The following is a 20,690-nucleotide window of genomic DNA, read 5'->3' as shown; positions in this document are numbered from 1 at the left end:
TAGGACTTAAACCCAGACTTCTATTTTCTATGACGCACCTCGTTAAAACAAAGTCTATCTTTAGATCTATCATAGAGACATTTTGAACACGCGCATAAGACTACATTAACTAATTAAAATATGTTCAAAACAATTTATCAATAAGCCGGATGTTATTTTTCAAACTTCAAATTTATTCACTCACATTATCTATATATTTTTATAAATAAAATAACTCAACAATTTTTTATCACATTTTAAACCATTTACTTTTTTATTTCCGTATCAAGTGTTTTTTTTTACCTTCATACATAATTATTTAAACCATTATTTAAAACCGCGTATTTATTAATACTAATCCTACCATTAAATCCAAGATAAATGAATATATAAATTAACGGGATTACGTAACTTTCATAAGCGCACCAACATATTATTTGAAATTAGTTTCAATCACTTAAATTGACTATAAAAAAAATTTTCTCGAGTATCTTAATCACTTTAGTTTTTAAAAATTCAAATACAATTTATAATCTCACATAAATTTATTTCAGTGTCATTAGTATATATATTATATATATGTATAACGTAAACAAATTTTAGAAAAGAGAATATGATAAAAATTCTTAAAATAATTCAAACTTAAAAAAATTTAAAAAACAAAATTTAAATTATTTTAATTTATTAAAAATTTATTATCGTACTGAGACAGACGAGACATTTATTTTTTAATACTACGGATTATTAAATTTATTAAATGATTTAGTTTAAGTTATATATTGTATTAAGTTAAATACTGTATAAAAATAATGTAATAATAATAATATATGATATTATAATGTAAGAGTAATTCCGCGTGTCCCGCCATCAAGTAAGCGTGGTTGAACTGACGGGGGTTGCTATTACGGGCAACAGCTTACAGCTCAGCATCAGCAACTCAGATACTACGGACCACTGCACACATTACACATCACACATAACACATATACTAAATAAAAGCCAAAGCTTAAGCTCAAACTGAAACTCTCAGCTGTGTGGATCATTGGACTCGTGCCAAACTATATATTTATCCTCTAGGATATATATAGGTCAGCCGTATTCCCGCAAATTTTGTTAAATACTCACTCACGGGCCCATTTCTACGGTCTAAGCTATTAATTATAGACACGCGACCTAATTATTTTAATTGTAAATTATTAAATCATCATAAATTACCACTAATTGACGCGAGTGTCAATGTACCAGATAGGAGACAATTTATGAATTTTAAATAAATAAATAAATTAATTATGGCGTGTTCGGGTGCCTGTTCTTGGCTGCTTAGAGCACAGCCGATTAATACCGAAATAATACGATTGTCAATTTAAAAATCAAATTATTTTATTTGGAAAATTTATTGACGAATAAAGTTTTTTTTTCTTATATTCATACACAGAAAAAAATAATTTTTTACCTCAAAAAATTTTTACTCACCCCAAAAAAATTCTTGCGCCAAAAAGTCCTTTTTTTCTGTGTATGTAGCGCTCAAAAATCCTATAATTTGTTACAATGACCAAGTCATCGTTATCCATAAATTATTTTTAATTAATCTATTGAAAAATTTCATATTTTTGACTAAATGATTTATGATTTTGATAAATATGTCAATTAGCTTATTATTCATGCGGCAACTATTCAAATTATATAGATATGTAGTATTCGAAGAATCTCGTTGACTTTCAAAATTTTTCCAAGCAGCCCAGAACAAGCAACCGAACACGCCATTAATTAAAACAATGAAATTTAAAAAAATCCGCGTACTGATTTTTCATTTATCTAAATACGCATTTTTAAATTTTTATCATTTTATTCAAACATTCAAAAAAATCCTAAACGTCAGGTAAATTCACACTCATCTACATGATATATTTAAAAATAAACACACTAATTACCCAAAAATTTTTAAATTAAATTTTTACTGTTCAAATGTCATAATAATTATTTTTAAAATTCAACAATTAATTTAAAAAGTCATAACTTTTTTGTCACTATTAAAAAACTTTTTCACATCCGGTTATTCGAGAAAAATTTCCACAATTAGCCGGCGGTATTTTTAAAATTTTGTCAGTTACAACATCGGGTAATTCTTATCCTCAAAAGATAAACTGACAAATGATTAGCATCCATCAGTAGTAACAGTCAATAATAATAAAAGTAGAGTTGAGTTATGAAAATAAATAATAACAATAATAAGATATGTTATAAATAATGAGCAATAATAAATGTTAAGACGGATATAAAGAAGTATAAAAGCCGGTAGTATCCGGCTTTTATCGTGTCCATGTACATTGGTATGGCCAAAGAACAACAAGAAAATAAAGTAAAGTCCTGCTCCAGGAGTACAGCAACATCAACATCACCAGCAACAGCAACAGGAACAGCAAGTAACTACATATAAGCATGGTATGGGTTCGGTATATATGGAATGGCACAGCATGGCATGCAATACGGATATATACTGAGATACCAAACATAAAGGTAAAGGTAAAATAAAAAAGTAAAATGAAAATCCACCGTTTAAACGCCGCAACAAGACAACAGTTCACTGGCCCTCTCCCTCTCACTCAGCTTCGCCAAAGGCCACTAACTAAGCGCCTTGTCCTATTTCTGACGTCACAACTCCTCGACAGCAAGTCGTGGTCGTAGTCATCGTAGTCGTAGTTTAAGTCCTAGTTGATATGAAGTTTAAGTCATAGTACTCGTGGTTGGTTTCATTACAATCGCGAATAGAACAACCGAACATTGCCGAGTGTGAGTATAGGTATCATATTGGTTTGTAATGTATATGTATATACAAGTAGTATAAACTTGTTCTTAACAGTATTGTATATTATAGATATATACGGGAGCAAGTAGTGGTGATGATGATGGTGATGGTGATGCCGATGATTGTGGAGGTGGTGGTAGAGGAAAGGCGCGAATAAACCAAATAGAAGGAGAAAATATTTTGTTGCGCATGCGTAATTTAAACTCAAGATGGTGAACGTCTTTAGGACTCTCACTGACGGTTAAACTGTCCGCGGTGGTCCATTAGACGGTCGGTCATGTCTTTATTTTAATTTATTATACATTTTATTTATAGTGACCATCTAGATTTTATATACTTTGTATACAAATACATTTTTTTATATATTTATTTCGAGTATTGAGCCAGTGATTGCTCAGTGACAGTGCCAGCTTAAATATTTTTGTGTTTCGCGGGTTTTTTATTTCAAATTTATTTTTGTTTATTTTATTTAATGTGAGGTGATTATAATTTTCTAACACCAATAATTATTTTTATTTTATATTATATTATAAATAAGTCCAAGGATTATGGACGAAATTTGTGCATGTGCGTGGAGATATAAATTTTGTTAATTTATTTTTGAATTTCGTGATTCCAGTTCCTGTCAATTTATTGGTACGTTTTTATTCTGATTTAATAATTATACCGATGATGATGATGATGATGAGAATTTAAAGGGAGGGTTAATTTGATAGTGTTTAAAATTAGTATGAATAGATATTATTTTTTTTTGGCAAAAAGAGTTTGTCGACCCGGGTGGTGGGTCAAATAACCAGTTTCTTCCAGTCGTTGAAATCTCCAACGAGATACCAACTCAGTATATAGAAAATATCCACCAGCAACATCGATAAAAGGTAGTTTTGTCCATATGGACATTGCGGATTAACTTTTAAAGAAATTATCTTTGCAAATATGGTATTTTTAAAGTCGCAACCAAGTGAAAGCCTGGAAATAATACAAAATCAGGGGACTATATAAGGATAATCTATATATCTTTACACTGCAAAAAGTCATTGCTCTTTTATCCGCATATACCACTAGCAGCATTTATATCTACTTATCTATATATTTTTTTCTTATTCTCATTCTCTCTGTATATATATATATTTATTTATTCTCATTTGCATCAGGCTATTTTTAGCGCGCATTACAATTTAGTCTTATCGTTCAACACGAGTACGAGTCCTTGCGGATAAGAACAACGCCGAGGAAGTTGAATAAATAGAATAAGATTAAGGACGAGACAAGACAAGCAAAGACAAGGACTAAAGAAAGAGCACAAAAGTTTACCGAAAAAGAGGTTTAAAAAAACAAAATAAATATAAAAAGTCGAGTTTGTTGCACTGGGAGTTCGAGGCGTGGCGGAGAGCTGCTTGAGAGGCTGTTGCTCGTCCTCGACAGCCTTCGCATTCTTCGTGCAAGTGAAAGCACCCGGACTTGGAGAGATGAGACGCCTGGTGTTGTCGTATTCACTTCTACTAGCGTGAGAAGACAGTCATTTCTCGTCATTATTATTATTATCACCATCATTATTATTTTTCATTAGTTTTCTACATAAAAAGACTATGAATTATTTTATTACTCTTTATATTCATTACAGTAGTAGTTTTTTATCTTGTAAATATAAATTATAGCCCCACCATCTAAACATAAATATCATGGACATGATAAACTTATACTGCCCGAAACTCTTTGCCTAGAAACGAGTCATCAACTTTTTGGGAATTAACTTCTGACGTTTTGCATCCGCGTGCCTTATTCCTGTCGTTATTTGCTTATTTTTTAACATGTAAACTTATATATGATATATTCTTGATCCCCTCTTGTGTAAAAAACTTTTAGCTGTCTTGAAACAAACTACGTGCCCGATTCCCGTCTCTTTCTCCGTTCACAGCCCGCTATTACGAAATTCGCAAGTTATATAAAAAGCCTCGGGTGTCTCGCGTGTCTTTCTCTCGTTCTTTCTCTTTGTTTGTTATTCAAGCCCGTTTATTAATTACAACAGACTAGAATCACACTTATAAACACACATATCTATATCTATATCTATATACATATATCTTGAAACAGCAACAAGAACTGAAAGAAAAAATTTCCCGCGTAAAAAGGGAAATTTAAAAACTAGATAAACGGATAAAAATGTCCAAGCGTGTTAGTAGTTTATTATGGCAGTCGGAAAAAATATATATATCGGGCAACGGTGAAAAGTAATTGACGAACGGGGAAAAATAACACAGGTTTATGAGTATGCATGTGTGTGGTACTCGTCTGAAGTCGGGCAACTTTTCCACTCTCTAAAGATAATAAATGCATACGGTATATAATGACCAGCCCTGGTTTATGCTAGACTCGCGGCCTTCGTGGAATGCCACGCTCCAAGAGATCTTTCCCGGCACACTTTTGCTACTTATATATATACATATATATTTTTTATTATTATATATACTATTTTCCTACATATGTTATCATCGCAAGTTGTCGTGGTCGTGGTCGCGGTCGTTTCAAAATATATACCTTAGTATTTATTAACCATATATATTTTCATATATATAAACGGATTCAAAAGACGAGAGAAGATGATATTTCCATCGATTGAAAAGGTCAGATGAGTAAATTCCGTCATTTTAAATGTGATGGAAGATTGAAAGAGGGGGAATGGATTGGAAACTTTGACTGTGATGTCGTGATTACCAATTACGAAATTATTTTATCTAGGTTATTAAAAAAATTATAATATTTAATATTATTTATTTTCACTTGTAGACTATTTGTCTATCGTTATTAATTGATATATAAATAAATAATTCAAACAAACGAGAGCAAGAGAAAAACAAAAATACTTTCGTTTGTCTGTTATTCAGAGCGGATGTAATTGGATACAATAAGATTTTTAAAAATGGAAAAAAATTATTGTATTGCGTTAAGTAGACAGATCGGTAGCTGTTCAATGGATATCCTTATCGAATAGTTTTGTTTATAGCAATCGGTAGTGTATACATGTGTAAACTAGCAAGTAAGTTAGTAAGTAGCTGAGATAACTGACTAACTAAGTAAGTGTATATACTTTTATATATATATATATATATATATATATATATATATATATATATGTATATTTATGTATATGTGTAGAAGAAATACGTAAGAGTGCGAAGGAGGCTTTTAGATGAAAGAGAACGGGGAATATATAGACAATGACTTTCGCGACACCGATTCGAGTAAAGGAAAAATGCACGCGAGACGGACACACAAACGAGCAAAGAGAAGATAAGAATAAGAACGTTCGCTACGAGGAAAAGTGTAGCAACCGGTAATTCCTTTCTTGAGGCTAATTATGCAAGGCATAAGGACTAGAATAGAAATGAGAATTTATATACTCTAGTCACAAGTCTACTTACTTGTATATATATGTATGTATGCTGTGTTTAATATACATACTTTAATTTATTTGGAAATATATTTCATACCATAAATGATTCAATTTTTTTCATGGCAATATTTTAATTTCTTTGTAATCACATTGCCCAATTTTCTAATCCATTTATAGTTGTAGCTAATCAATTTGAATTAAAAATTATTCAAAGACATTGGGTGTTGAGTAATTTATCTAGTGACATATGTTAATTATTTATATGCTAATGTTTATTGTATAAATAATTTAACTACTAGCAACAAATGTTTTTAGTAATTATATTATTTAATCTTAAAAATTAAAATTCAATTAAAAAATTTTTTCTTCCCCCCAAAAAAATTTATGATACTAAAATTAATGATCTTGAAGTCAACAGACAATTAACAATTTTTTTTTTTTAGCAAATTAATTACAAAAAAAAAATCTAAAAATATGCACTTGTAGAAAATTTAAAAAACTTTAAGTGCAATTTTTTTATTTATTTTTTTTTTTATTATTTATCGTTTCTAAAAAACTCCAAAAATTATTAGTCGTCAGTATCATTAAAATTAGCTGACGTCTAATAATTTTTGGATTATTTTAAAAACGCTAATTTAAAAAAAAAAAAAAATTTCAAAAAATTGCACCCATAGTTTTTTAAATTTTCTTCATATGCATATTTTTATTTTTTTTTTTTATTCAATTAAATTATTGAAAAAAATTGTTAATTGTCTGCTAACTTCTGCATCATAAAAATTTTTTGTTTTCAATTCTTGATGAAAAAAATTTCTAGGAGCAAATAAAAATTTTTTGTGCAAAAAAATGATTATTTTTATGAGTAATAAAATAATATAAATTGTCCCGAGTAAATTATCGGTAATATGATAAATTTTTCCATATTAAGATGATTAGAAATAGTTGCATTATAAATAATTCGAGTTGCAGTATATAAGTACTTTGTAGATTGTCGCCTCAAGTGAGAACTCGGGACTGCACAAGTGCAAAGTGAGAGGCAGTTATTATTATAAATAATAAGACTAAAAGGAATTAAAGAACATAAATATATATACGGCAGTCGATAGATAGATATTTATATATTTATACACATATACCTATTTACAATATGTACTTATATATACACCGCGGTACTGCGGGCGTGACCAACGAGAAATTCTTTTGATCGTTACGTTAAACTAGAAAGTTTGACTTTCATGCTCGAACGATCATCGATCGCGTCCATCGATCCGTTTTACTTTTTTTAAAATTCATTTACAAATTTCGTATTACCATTACTACTTTTATACAAATTAATCCATCAACATATCCACATATATACATACACATTAATATAAATAATACATCTCAATACTTAATCCATGCAATTATATTATTTATTCCGAGTAAACGGTACACTGAGCAATTTAATCCACATGATAGTCGAGATTTCTAAGCCACTATCGCGGAACAAATTTATCATTCGTGTGTTGTTTAGAAAAAAAGGAAAAATAAAAAAGAAAATATAAGAAATAACTTCTTAACCCACTTTTTATAATCTAACAACATATATATTTCTTAGATATATTTTTAATATAAATACCAAACATCCGTTGTCCTTTTTTTTATTCATAACAGCTTACAATATTTTTTATTCTTCTCATTCTTCCTTTCTTTTATCGTGTTAGTTATATTTATATACAATCACTGACGATACACAGATATAAACACTCATTCAAAAATGCATACTGCATGATACACAACTATTGTTGCGACGTTATAGCGGTACTTTTAAATTTTTTACGACTCTGTCCGCCTTGGGCCGTTAAACGCCACTAAATTTGTCTATACATACTATTATTTTTATTTTAAATCCCCAATCATTCTCATCACTATTATTAAACCCTCATCATCATCATCATCATCATCACCATCATCATCATCATCATCATCATCATCATCATCATTACCATCCTAATCCTAATCAACAAATTAGCGCTTAGTAATTTTTTATTCAAACATTTCGTCACAATTTAACCCATTACATAATTCCAATAAAAATATACAGAACAGTGGGGCAAAATGGGCCTCAAGAAAAAAGGGCTGATATGTAATATAAATATACCCCCTCCCCCTAATAAAAAGTGTCTAATTCAACTAATTCAACTAAATTGAGAACCTCTGGGAAGAAAACAGCGTAGGCTACATTACGTTACTCGAGGCGTAATTTCTGGCCATACATACATATATATGTATATATAATAAAAATTTTTAAGTTGTGTAGTCTATAGAGATCGACAACTCGCGGTGTTAACAGTAGTGTGTTAGCACACACAACATACCCACAGTTTGCTGAAAAAAAAAAGTACCAATTTTATTAGTATTAGTACATTCTATTTATCCATGTATTTATTCATATATATGTATATATGACACTAACAACTGTGAAGCATATAAAGTTCTTGAGTATGGTAACGAGTGTTGTGTAGTGTGTGCTAACCCAGGTAACTTGCCAAGTAGTCACTGCATGCCGTGTTTCTTGCGCAGCCATTGCCCAAGGAAACTCTTAGGTTGTATAAATACATATATATTGTATATATTTATATATATATATATATATATATATATATCTTACACTCTCTGTTACACTCACAACCAGCCTTCGCATTTTATTACGAGTGAAAGTCGACGTTTTAGGTGCAGGCTTACCATTAAATATGCCGCTGTTACTGACTACGAGACAGCATCGATGTGTATCCTTGCTCTTATTACCTCACCGATATATTTTGTTGAGACTTTTAACTTTATACACTTACGGTAGATTACATTACATATTTTTTATTTTATAATACACATTTTTATGTCGAATTTTTAAGTCACCGTATAGGTTTTTCCACGCTTTTTTTACGGCTACTTCGTCATGACAATTCGCAGTAGATACGGATCTGTAGAATCAGCCTCTAGGGGCTTTGATATTTTATTTTATGGGACTGTCGTCATATATATGATAGATGAATTTTGAGTTTAATTAACAAGAAAGTTTATGAAATAATTGCAAAATAAATGACAAAATGACACACAATAAATTTAAATCATCAGACATACCGCGGTTGAGTTCCGAGGTTACACTTTCCAGTCTTGATTCCAGTTTCCCGCCAAGGGCATATCCAGTGCAAAACCTAACAATTCGTATCTTTTATTTTCATATTATAATTATACCATGGATATATATATATATATATATATAAATAAATATGGATTAAATTACTTATGAATCTTAATACGTATGAGTTATGAGTTATGTGGTGTAATTATTGTAGGAGAGAGTAAAAACAAGTATGTTTTAATAAAACATACTATTTATTTACATAAATATTTTAAATTATTTGATTGAGTAATTAAATTCACGTTCTTAAAGTTCAAATAGTTATAAAAATATTAAGATTTAAGATAATCTTTAAATGTTACTAGAAAAATACATAAAGTTGATATTGATGGGAATATAAATATATATTTTTAAATTGAATGGTAAATTTTTAAATAGGATCGGTATTATTTTGAATGGAACAGAAAAAATAATTTCTAGGCTCGAGAAATTTTTTTCATTTTGAATTAAAAATTTTAAAAAATTTTTTAAAACTAGTAAAAATTTTTTTTCTGTGTATACTTTACCTAGTAATTAAGTTATAAGTATATATGAATATTTATATATTTATACAACGAATTAGTGTTTAATTAGTCTTCCTTTCTCTTTCTCACATTTATAAATCCAATCATCGTTGTCATATTTGTCATAGTTATTTTATAAATCTCCTCAGAATGATTGATCTCAAAATATAATATTAAATACGAAATAAAGGTCATGTGAGCTTGATTCATCTGTAGGACTGTAGACATCCGGTCTAATCATCCGGTGAAGAAATCATATGTATAAAAAAAAATATATAAAGACAATTGCGAAAGCGTCCTTATAAAGATTCGTCAGAGTTTAAACTTTTGATAGTTGACTTGAGACACAACTGATCTTTCTCTCTATATATTTTTTTTTTATTTTATTTTCGTATGAGTGGATGGAAATGTCGAGGCCGAGATCATTTAATATGATTAAAAAAATCGATGTATTATCCTGGGGAGTGCACGGCTCAAAAATTCCTCTCGGTTGTTAAGAATTTAAAAAATAAATGAATAAAAGTCGCTAAGAGTTAAAACTGGGTATCTGCATACAAATAAAAAAAAGCAAAAAAAAAAAAATAAGGGGCAATTCAAACTGACCAGTTCTCTGAATGATTTTTAGAGTTTCTCGACATTGGCAGAGAAGGAGCAAGAGGAAGAGGAGTGGAGAGAATAAGATGGTGTCGAGGCGAAAAATTCTCTCTCGCTCGCGGGACAACCTCGCTGATTCCCAGTACGATGATCAGGAAGAGGAGGACGTTTGGTATAATTTAGATAAGTTGTACAAGGTGAGTCTCTTACACGCCTTCGACCTTAAACTTTTATTTTTATTTTAAAACACAACACTTTTATACTTTTAAAATTAACTTAACTACAGGATCACATACAAGAAGTCCTGGACAAGTGGAACCAGATAGACGACGAAATATGGGCTAAAGTAATTGTCTTCGAAAGAAACAGACGAGTAGCAAAAGCCTATGCAAGAGCACCCGTTCTCACGGTCAACGGCTCCAACGACGGCTTCGACGGTTTTAGGTAAAAAAAAAAAAAAAAAACAAAGCTACATATTTTTATAATATTTTTTTCGCGAATTTCGATTGCCTGGAGACTAAAAATAGAGACGATTTAAACTGAACACCGAATAAAATATAAATAAAATTGTAATTTAACGTTATTCGACCTAGTTTTTAATTATTTAATCAAATTTAGAGTCACGTAGATCACGTCTAGACATTCGTGATAAGAATTTTTTTTGAGACACACTTTTCCTCAGGGCAAATTACCAATTCCACAGCGCACACATTATTCAACATAGAAACACTTTAATTTAATTAGCACACAGAAAACATTACAGCTTTCGATAGTAATTTTTTAAAAATTTATCACTTACAGGATAGGCCTCTGCGGCTTCGACAATCCCATGAGGGATCCTAAGACAGAAGAGGCCAAGAGACACATAAACCAGGGGGTAAAAATAAAAATGGACGATCAGGGAAATATCCTTATCAAGAGACTGTGCAAAAGCAACGTTTACATAAAGACTACACACCCCGAAGACAATGCCGTGGGCGCGGAGATACTAAGAAATTCTCAAGGCGCACTGGAGCATGAAAAGCCTGGAAAAATATTTGATATGAACAAATATCAGACAAATTTGTCACGTGAAACAAGACGCGCGTATCCAGATCGTAAAAGACTTGAAAAACAGTGTCTCAGTGCGATTGTATTCGTCAGAACTGAACCTGATTTACTGCAGTGTCCTGTTTGGGTTTTGATTGTCAATGTTGTTGGTCTGGATATGCTCAAGTCTAAATTACCCCCAAGTAATATATTTTTATTTTTTTTTGTATTTTTACGTCGATTAAATCTCTGGAGGCCACCTTGGGTTAGTCTGAAGTGGTCACTGATCAGTATTCTGCCTAAGGCATTTTTCGTTAAAAAAAAAAAGTCTTCCCGCTATTAAATCAAAGCTCGAGCTAGATGTGTTTTTAAATACTCATTTTTTTGCATACAAACATTTAAAATAATTATTTTAATATTTATTGGCTCGTAAAAATTATAGGCTGCACCCAAGGTCCGGTTGAAAAAAAAAATAATCGTCTCCAGTGGATTAATATCTAATTAAAAAATATTTATAATAATAATAATGATAATAATTGTTTTAATTATCAGTACTAGCACTGCAGAGGCCCGTGGACATAAAGAACCGCCCGAGAATCCCAATACCTGATGAAGATCCTTACAGTGTCGCTGGCGTGGCATCATCTTCTGGACCAGGAGAATCACGGGACGCCGTCAGAGATCCACGACACGAACAAATTTACGGTCAGTCATCGGGTTATCATCCGCGACGTGCTGAAAAACCGCCGAAACTTCCTCCACGTGAGAATCTCTACGGCCAAAGCATTCCTAAGGTATTATAAAATAAAATGACAAATTTTTTACTCATTGATCACAAGTCCCCCCACCAATCCGGACACCGATGACCTCAGAATTTATTGAATTCTTGTGCCTACTATCCATTATTATTATAAATAAAATTAACTGTTACAGCCTGACTATGACGACATTGAAGACGATTACGGCAGCAATGTTGTCAGACCGCTGATAGTTACCGAGGATGCTAAAAAAAATAAAAAGAACGACAGTAAAAAGTACGACGATCCTTATTACTGTGGTTTGAGAGCACGTGTACCAAATTTTGTTAAAATGGCTAAAAACAGCCAAGTAAAAATACTTCCGGCTTATGGAACAGGCAGACCGCAACCGGCACCAGCCTCTGCGTACGTCGGTTACAACAGTAGTCAGTCACAGTCCTCACATATTTATGCGAGTCACGCACAAAACAAACGACCACCTATTATGTATCACGCCCGAAGCTTCGAGAGTGGCTTAGGTACGTAGTTTTTAAGCCGTACATTAACAGTAACCAGCATTCAGCTTGAAAGAAAATATGTATTTTTATTACAGTCGACTATCCGTCATAAGCCTGGTCTAGGAGACGTAGGGGAAATTTTTCTTGGAATTTCAATCTCCCACTACCGTGTGTTTAGTTTTGTTCTCGACTACTCGTTATAAGCCTGCTTTATTTTATGAGATTTCAAACGTTATATTTGCAGTTTGTTACATACGTCAGTATGTCGATTTTTCTAGTGCTTAAAGCGCTAAAATAAACACTTGTCTTTTTACACTAATAATTATTTTAATGGAAAAAATTACAATGACAACGGTATTAATTACAGTAATAATAATAATAATAATTGTTATTGATCAATATAATGCTCAATAAAACTTTTAAATTGTAACAGAAGCTTTAATTGTAATTAATCATTACAATTATCAACAATAAATTATATTTTAGTTAATATTGATTAAATTATTATCCGCGAAAGATCGATAGTAAATTTTCATCATAAATTTTGATATTTTGTTCTTACTGTTAGTTTATAATTTAGAGAATTTTAACGGAGGCTTATAACGGGATGTCTGGTAGGAAATTCAAAAAAGTGGTTAAGTGGGGGCTGTTTGGACTCAGTACCTGCCGATTGAGGGGAAGAGGCTTATAACGGGCAGGCTTATGGCGGGTAGTCATTACAGTGACTTTAAAATTTTTTATGTTTTTTTTTTCTATATAGATAATTATGATTAGTTTATAAGTCGAGATAAATTTTAAGTGATTGAACCTTTTTGGTGCTTTCAGACTCAGACGATCGAATAGACTCGCCTTATAATCACATTTACGGACGTTTACCCATTCCAACACGCGGTGTTATACCACCAACACCCCGCGGTATGTACATCGGCGAGTGGGATTAAATTATTTAACTAATAACTATTAAGTACATCTCTCTACACCGTTATATCTTTTTTTTTTTTCTTTTTTTTTTGTACCTACAATCTTGTATATTGTTCATATACCACATAAATACTCATATTTTTTATGCCACCTTAATTGTTTATTAATTCCCGGTTTAAATCCAATTTACTCAACTATTAATTATTAATTAATTTAGTTAATTATTATTATTATTTTAATATTAATAAATAAATATATTAAAAAAATATACAGATAATAACAAAAGACTTATATTTGTGCATTTTAATCTGTATTCACCATGACTTATTTTTTATCATCGTTCAACGTTATAAAAATTCACATGTATATATATTTAGTATTGATGAAAATACATAGCACGTATTTAATACGAGTAATCTGTACGAATGATAAAAAATTCCTGAGGCCTTAAATATGATAATAAATGCATCTAAAGACCGGAACGTTTTTCGCGCAAAGAAAATTCAAAAATTTATGTAATTTGACAGCTTAAAGAGTAGGTCCGGAAGATGGGAGTGGCCGAGGATTTTCGGCTGACATGCCAGCATCTACATGCGAAATATTTTAGAAATTTCGCCATCTAGTAGATTTTTTCACTTTCTAATTTCTTTCGTTGCACGGAAAACGTTCCGATCTTCAGATCCATGATAATAAAATATAATAAAAAATGTTATGTATATTATTGGAATTTCATTGGAAATGGATTTGATTATTAATAATAATATTTTTAAAAAAATTAAAATATCTTTTAAATGTGAAAATTGTGTAAAGAATATGATCATGATCACTGTTACTTTAAGTTTGAAGTAATTAGATGAATAAAAAAAATAAAATTTATTATGAGATATCTAATATCCTCTATTCTTTAAGTCTTTAACTTTGTAAATGCGCACGAGCCAGTGCTCTGTTGTGTAGGCCTCTTCTAATGTTTCTAACTCAAAGTCTTTGTTTCCGATTTCCATATTTCTGACCCTGTCGTACCCGGATGGTTTACCTGAAAATGAATAATTCATTATGTATTTATTTTTTTTTATTCTTAAACGAGAGATCTGATAGCACTGAGAATGTATCTAAGTATTTTTTAATAATAAAATATATTAAACTTAATTTGTATTTATGATTTAAATCCTCTCTCACTTGTCTTGTATCCCTTATTTTTTATTTTTATTTATTTATTTTTTTTTTATATTTCAATTTTTAAAAAATTTTATTTGTAGTTTAGCGGCTCTGCGTGTTTTGACCATAAAAAATATTTCTTTCAAGTTTTTAATTTTTTTTTTTTAATTTTTATTCACGCGTCTACAGATTGATAGAAATTTCAGACCCTCCTGAAATCTCAATATCACCAACAAGTTTTGTGTTCTAAACAACTCATTTTCATCAACCGACAGATAAGTAAAAATGATTTTTTTTTTAATTTAATCTGACAGAATAGAAAGTTGACATAAAAAAATTTTGAACATTTTAAAAATTTAGAACTTCAATAAAATCAATAAGAACTAACATAATATGAAATTATTTAAAATTTTATTAAACTCACGTACTTTTAACCGAATCTAGTCGTCGCTTCATTAGAAAGTTTTAAGAGAAAGAAATTATGAAAGTAAAGTTTGTAAATATTAAAAAAAATTAAAAATGCGCATTATTATTTAAGTAATAAATCGATTTCGTTTATCTTCGAATTTTAATTAAAATAAAGTATAGATATAAAATAAATTAATTTTCTAACCAATGATATTTTTGAAACCTACTCAATAGAAAAAAAAAAATTACGAAAAGTATCCGCTATCTTATACTAGAACTTAATAATTATCAGTTCAAGACCATTCTTAGACAGTACCCCCTCCCCCTACTTTTTAAAAATTTTCAATGACTCAACTGTCATAAGCATATTAAAATTTTTTTAATTAGTAAAAAAAAATATCTAAGTATTAATTGAAAAAAGACAATTTCGCCGCGATAAAGATTTAGAAAAAAAATTATTTAGAATTGACATCAATCGAGAGTTGAACGAAATTTGGAAAATAAATTTCAGTAAAATTTTAATGTCAATTTTATAATTTTGTAGGGTAAAATTTATTCAAAAAATTTCGTTCAACTAATTGATAAAAACTGTAATTAATTTTTTAAAAATGATCTATCTCGACGAAATTGCAACTACGTGTCCTTTTTTTACTTAATTAATGCAATTTTAATCCGCTAATAGTTTAAAGTCATTGCATATTTTTAAAAAGTGGAGACACTGTCTGAGAATTCTCTTAATAAAAAAAAACTTACCTCCTTCAGTATAAACTTGTCCAAAACGATAATAACACATCTTGTACATCAAGCAGTTAAGTAAAGTCGGCGATCCATCTTTGTCAACTCTGAATTCACCTGAAGGATTATAATAATCCCACTCGGTAATCGATTTTCCTTCCTCGGTACTGCCACCAATGCGGACCATCCACAAGAACTTGTTAATATCTTCACACAAAAAAAAAAAAGAAAAATGCACGTTCATAAATTATGTAAATTACATAAGTTGTGTGTAAAAAAAAAAAAATTATTATTTTTACGATTATAAAGTCTATATTTGTAAAAAGTAAACTCACCATCAGACGAGTATCCCGTTAGTCCGCCAAAAATGACAAGTACATAATTAACATCTAGTTCGCGCATAATTTGATACGCCTTCTCTTCAGAACTAGCCATCGCTTGACCAACACGCGATATGTGAGTATTATTCCACGTATTATTGTCAACTAAAATAGTCCGATTAGCCATTGCAGTTATCTGATAGCCGTAATCCCACCATGACATAACTTTAGCGTCTTCTGGTGTATTCATACGTAACCAGTAGTAAGCCTCCCGGAAATCATCGAAGATCATGCGCCCACCGTCTGGAGATCGTGCTGATAAAACGATACTCGGTGAACTGTAGGCTTCAGCGGTGACCCACGTGCAGTGTAATGTGTATGAGAAAAATAGCATTCCTACTATCGCAATAAATAACATCGCTACTTCTCCTCGCAGTACATAATTATTTTCAAACTTGCGTGATTTTTTCTCAACTACTTTATTACTTTCAAGCTGCTTCATGTACGTTAATAGTAACGATGATACACCGATTCCACCTAAGATACACATCACAGGAGCAAGTACCAGCATCAAACGGACCATAACACCCGCGAAATAGAGACTAGTTACACCATAGAGTATAAGAAATATGTTTGAGTCTGTGAGTTTTGAAAAACAAATATATAAACCAGCTGGGAACAGAAATACGAGTACTTGGAGATCGAAGTAAAATGAACTCCATGACGTCGGCTGATGCTCGGACACTGATGCGATTATGGGGATATGATTTTTAGCGTATGATGGGTCTAAAAGTGAGTAAAATCTACCCGTCCATGGTGAAATTTTACCTGAAATAATTTGATTATTTATTAATTAATAAAATTATTAATGATACTGAAAATAGCCGACAGCTAATCATTTTCGGATTTTTTTAAAAGTGATAAAATATAAAAAAAAAAAATATTTGAAAAAAATGCACATGTAGTTTTTTAAATTTTCTACAGATGCATATTTTTAGTTTATTTTATTTTGTAACTGATTTGTGGACAAAAAAAAAATTCGAAAATTTTTAATTGTCTGCTAACTTCAGGATCATGATTATTATTTTTGAATAATAATTGTACCTGTTATTGTCAAAATACCACCGATTACACAAGAGATAGTCAACATTGAAGCAATAAGACCGCGGAATAATAATTCAAAGTCATTTTCAGATAATTTGCTACGCAAATAATCAACGAATGCGTGGATTTGGCACAACCCAAAAACTCCAAGTGCCTAAAAAATAATAAATGATAATTTATGAGCTGATAAATGTGTAATTGATGTAGCGAAAATAACTTACGAGCATGTGTTCAGAACTTTGAACCGGCTGGAAACCAACGAACGCAATCTGCATTGACAAAATGGTACCAATACAATAAAGAATACTGTACGCGGTATAAATTCGGTGGGAAAACCGTCCAGTGACCATGAGAGTCAGTACGTGAAGTGGAATAAGATTGATAAGGAAGACATAACCACCCCAGGACGAGACCATGTAAAAGTAAGCGAGGGCTGCACATGTTGACCAAAATATCGCTCCAGTTTTTACGGCTTTTATCCACATGTAGTAAGTGAACAGCATGCAAAATATAGCTATTCCTTCATTGTCATAAGATCCGGCTACAGATCGTGATATGTATCCTGGTACGATAGCAATCATGCAGGCAGCAAATAATCCAGATGATGAATCTTTCAATTCTTTAGTTAGTAAATATGTTACTATTGTTGTGAAGCTCGAGAATAGCGGAGCGAGAAATACGCAGACATTACGAATGTCTATTGGGATGTTTAACATTTGGGCAAGACGGTACAGCGTCGCTGATGTTACCATCAATCCTGGGTAAATTGTCCCTATAATATATTTTGATTAGTCAGTGATTACTAATAAGTTGTAAAATTTATATTTATTAAATTTTTAGTTTAATCAATAGGTGTTATGTGGTAGGAGATGAAACAAAACGATTTTAGACCAAAGTGAAGTTGGCTGACATTAGCAGCAGTCTGAAATCGTGTTTCATCCTGAATTACACACTAGATTTTTTATGATTACCTGCATTGGAACTTGAAGTTTCAGTGTCAACAGCCAGTCATAAACAAGTTAATTTAATATCAATGGTGTGATCAACCAGTAGAAACTACCAATAGTATTTATTATTCACATGAATTTTTATAAAACTTAATCACCAAGTCAGAACTGTCATTTACGTAAATAAAATTGATGGTCTAAAATCAATATTAAACGAATGACAAGTATCAGAGTTTAAATTGCGAAAGCCTTCAGTTAGCGGTTAGAAACATTATTTCTCACCATACCTGCGTTGAAAGTTCAAATTTCTGCCCTGCTTAGAAGGAAGAAAGTCGTTCTTTTCTTGCATGAGAAAACAAATGATAAAAATTAGCGTATGCGCCATTCTTTCTACAGAGCCAAAAATTTAAACTTTCGGGTGCAGATTTAGTGAAAAATTGTATTCACGCCACGGAGAAAAGCAGAACGTCCTAATCTGCGTTTCCACTCTCGTCTTCGGCTTTGGTAGGCAATCATACACGCGGGTTGGAATGTTCTACTTTCCTTCCCAGGTGTGTAATATTCTGTTTCTTCCCAAGGAATAAAACAAGTTCGTTTCTGCCCGCTTATTAAAGGCATTCACAATTTACGCGTTCGCTAATATTCATTCGCGGCATTGGACTGAAATCAGCTTTTTTCGGCTCGCTGTAGAGACACTGGAACTCCAAGTTTCGATGCTGGTATCATAAAAATATACTTTTTAGACTGTGAAATAAAAAGTGAATGTTCTTGTTATTAGTCCTGTTTAAATATCTGACAGTACGCTGTCAGTTATTGTCTTTTGGCTTAATTTTTAACAAAAACGGCATTAACTATTTTTAAAATATCAATTGGGGCATAAAAATAAAAATCAATATCACAAAAATCTACCTCCGATAATTCTTCCAAGTGGATACCATACTCGATCATCAAACCAATTATGAAAACTATAAAAGCCCTCTTCCGCAAGGTACTTTGTCGTCCTGTAATTGAAGTAAGGATCAAACTCATGGATGACACTTTCGTATCTCAATACTGAGAACAAACGTGTCGCAAAAGCTGTAAATATTTTTAAAAATGAATTAATTGTTCATAAATAACTAAAAAAAAATTTTTTTTATTTCTTAATACTTACATAAAACAGCAGCTAATGATAAAATAGTTAATTTTAAAAGTGTCTCGTGTTTTTGTGCTGAAAAACGTAAATCCTTAACTTTCACAAAGGCCCCCATTTTTATTTACTTATTTATTTATCTGAAAATAAAATATAATAATAATTGATTTTTAATATAAATTATCAAAATTGTTGATTTAAAAATTAAAATATATAAGAAGAGGTTAATGTGCTAAGTTAATTACAAACTGTCAAAATAATTTAAAATATAAAAATTAAATAAGTTTATTGATTTTTAAGTAAATTCACATTGATGATCGCTAATTATTAAAAAAATATTTGAGTTTGATTAATTAATAATGGTAACCAAATGTTTGAATAAGCGACACGTACACAAAACCGGCCGGCATAATTGTTATGTGTACACTTTTATGCAATAGCGAATTATTTTTTTGCAAAAGATATTTTTAGTGCGAAAAAATTATAGATTAAAGTAAATTTATTTATAGCTTTTTTTACACTTACAATTATTAATTATTTAAATTTAAATTGTTAATAATACATTAAATTACATATATAATATCACTATATAAAATATTGTGTAAAAAGATAAAACATGAACACCACGAGCGTGGCATTCGTTGACGTGTTAACTTTACGTCAAGTTACATAGAGGGTGCTGGTATACAATTTAAAAATAAATAGGTTTCTTCTTTTAAAAATTTGTTGATCCCCAAGCGGCACAAAAAAAAATTGTTGAATTTAGATTAACAAATAGTTATACTATAACAAATTGTTGCCTTAACTTTAACAAAAAGTCAACAACTCTTTTTGTGCTGCTTGGCTTACAATCCAAATCTCATCGAAGTCCATCAGTACTCGGAATTTGAAACTTTGACAGTTGAAGAAAACTCGACGTGAGAAAAATCAAACCAAGTTAATAATTTCCCTTTTATTTTATTTAAAATTTTTATATCGGAAAGTTAGGAAATAAACTCTGAGTAATTATTTATGATAATTATATTTTAAACACGATTTTTGCGCAAAACACTTGCGTGTTTTTTTTTCTTTTAATTATTTGAAATATTTCTATCATATTCTGCCACCATTTCATTATGATTTACAATTTTTAATTTTTCTCCAATTTCTAATGATTTATTTTTCACATATTTAAATTTACCGCGCAAGTAATAAGAATAATTAATAAATTATTAATTTTTTAATATAATT

General features: G+C 30.6%; 2 protein-coding genes across 5 annotated transcripts; one reads left to right on the top strand and one right to left on the bottom strand.

The window, feature by feature from the left end:
• The first annotated feature begins 3,008 nt into the window (after positions 1 to 3,008).
• Positions 3,009 to 14,535, top strand: LOC103568189 (uncharacterized). Of its 2 annotated transcripts, none has more exons than XM_008544932.2 (7): positions 3,009 to 3,264; positions 10,486 to 10,651; positions 10,741 to 10,898; positions 11,256 to 11,686; positions 12,036 to 12,277; positions 12,417 to 12,759; positions 13,564 to 14,535. In XM_008544932.2, exons 2-7 carry the CDS (start codon positions 10,541 to 10,543, stop codon positions 13,677 to 13,679), a joined length of 1,401 nt encoding a protein of 466 aa, XP_008543154.1. In that variant the 5' UTR covers positions 3,009 to 3,264; positions 10,486 to 10,540; the 3' UTR covers positions 13,680 to 14,535. The 2 variants fall into 2 exon arrangements, with proteins under 2 accessions (XP_008543154.1, XP_008543153.1); XM_008544931.2 differs by having other exon boundaries at positions 3,009 to 3,421.
• Positions 13,928 to 20,105, bottom strand: LOC103568187 (dolichyl-diphosphooligosaccharide--protein glycosyltransferase subunit STT3A). 3 transcript variants are annotated; one of them, XM_008544929.1, is made up of 8 exons: positions 19,986 to 20,105; positions 19,482 to 19,600; positions 19,238 to 19,405; positions 17,603 to 18,153; positions 17,382 to 17,535; positions 16,293 to 17,105; positions 15,976 to 16,164; positions 13,928 to 14,692 (listed from the first exon to the last, which is right to left on the bottom strand). In XM_008544929.1, the coding sequence occupies exons 2-8, from the start codon at positions 19,576 to 19,578 to the stop codon at positions 14,547 to 14,549; spliced, it is 2,118 nt and encodes a 705-aa protein (XP_008543151.1). In that variant the 5' UTR covers positions 19,579 to 19,600; positions 19,986 to 20,105; the 3' UTR covers positions 13,928 to 14,546. The 3 variants fall into 3 exon arrangements, with proteins under 3 accessions (XP_008543151.1, XP_008543152.1, XP_053594501.1); XM_008544930.2 differs by lacking the exon at positions 19,986 to 20,105 and adding an exon at positions 19,854 to 19,945; XM_053738526.1 differs by lacking the exon at positions 19,986 to 20,105 and adding an exon at positions 19,706 to 19,798.
• Between the last annotated feature and the right edge of the window lie 585 nt (positions 20,106 to 20,690).

Source organism: Microplitis demolitor, chromosome 4, assembly GCF_026212275.2.
Source record: "Microplitis demolitor isolate Queensland-Clemson2020A chromosome 4, iyMicDemo2.1a, whole genome shotgun sequence".
In the NCBI taxonomy this organism is placed as follows: Eukaryota; Metazoa; Arthropoda; class Insecta; order Hymenoptera; family Braconidae; genus Microplitis; species Microplitis demolitor.
Note: the sequence above shows the minus strand (reverse complement) of the source record. Positions and strands in the feature narration are given on the sequence as shown.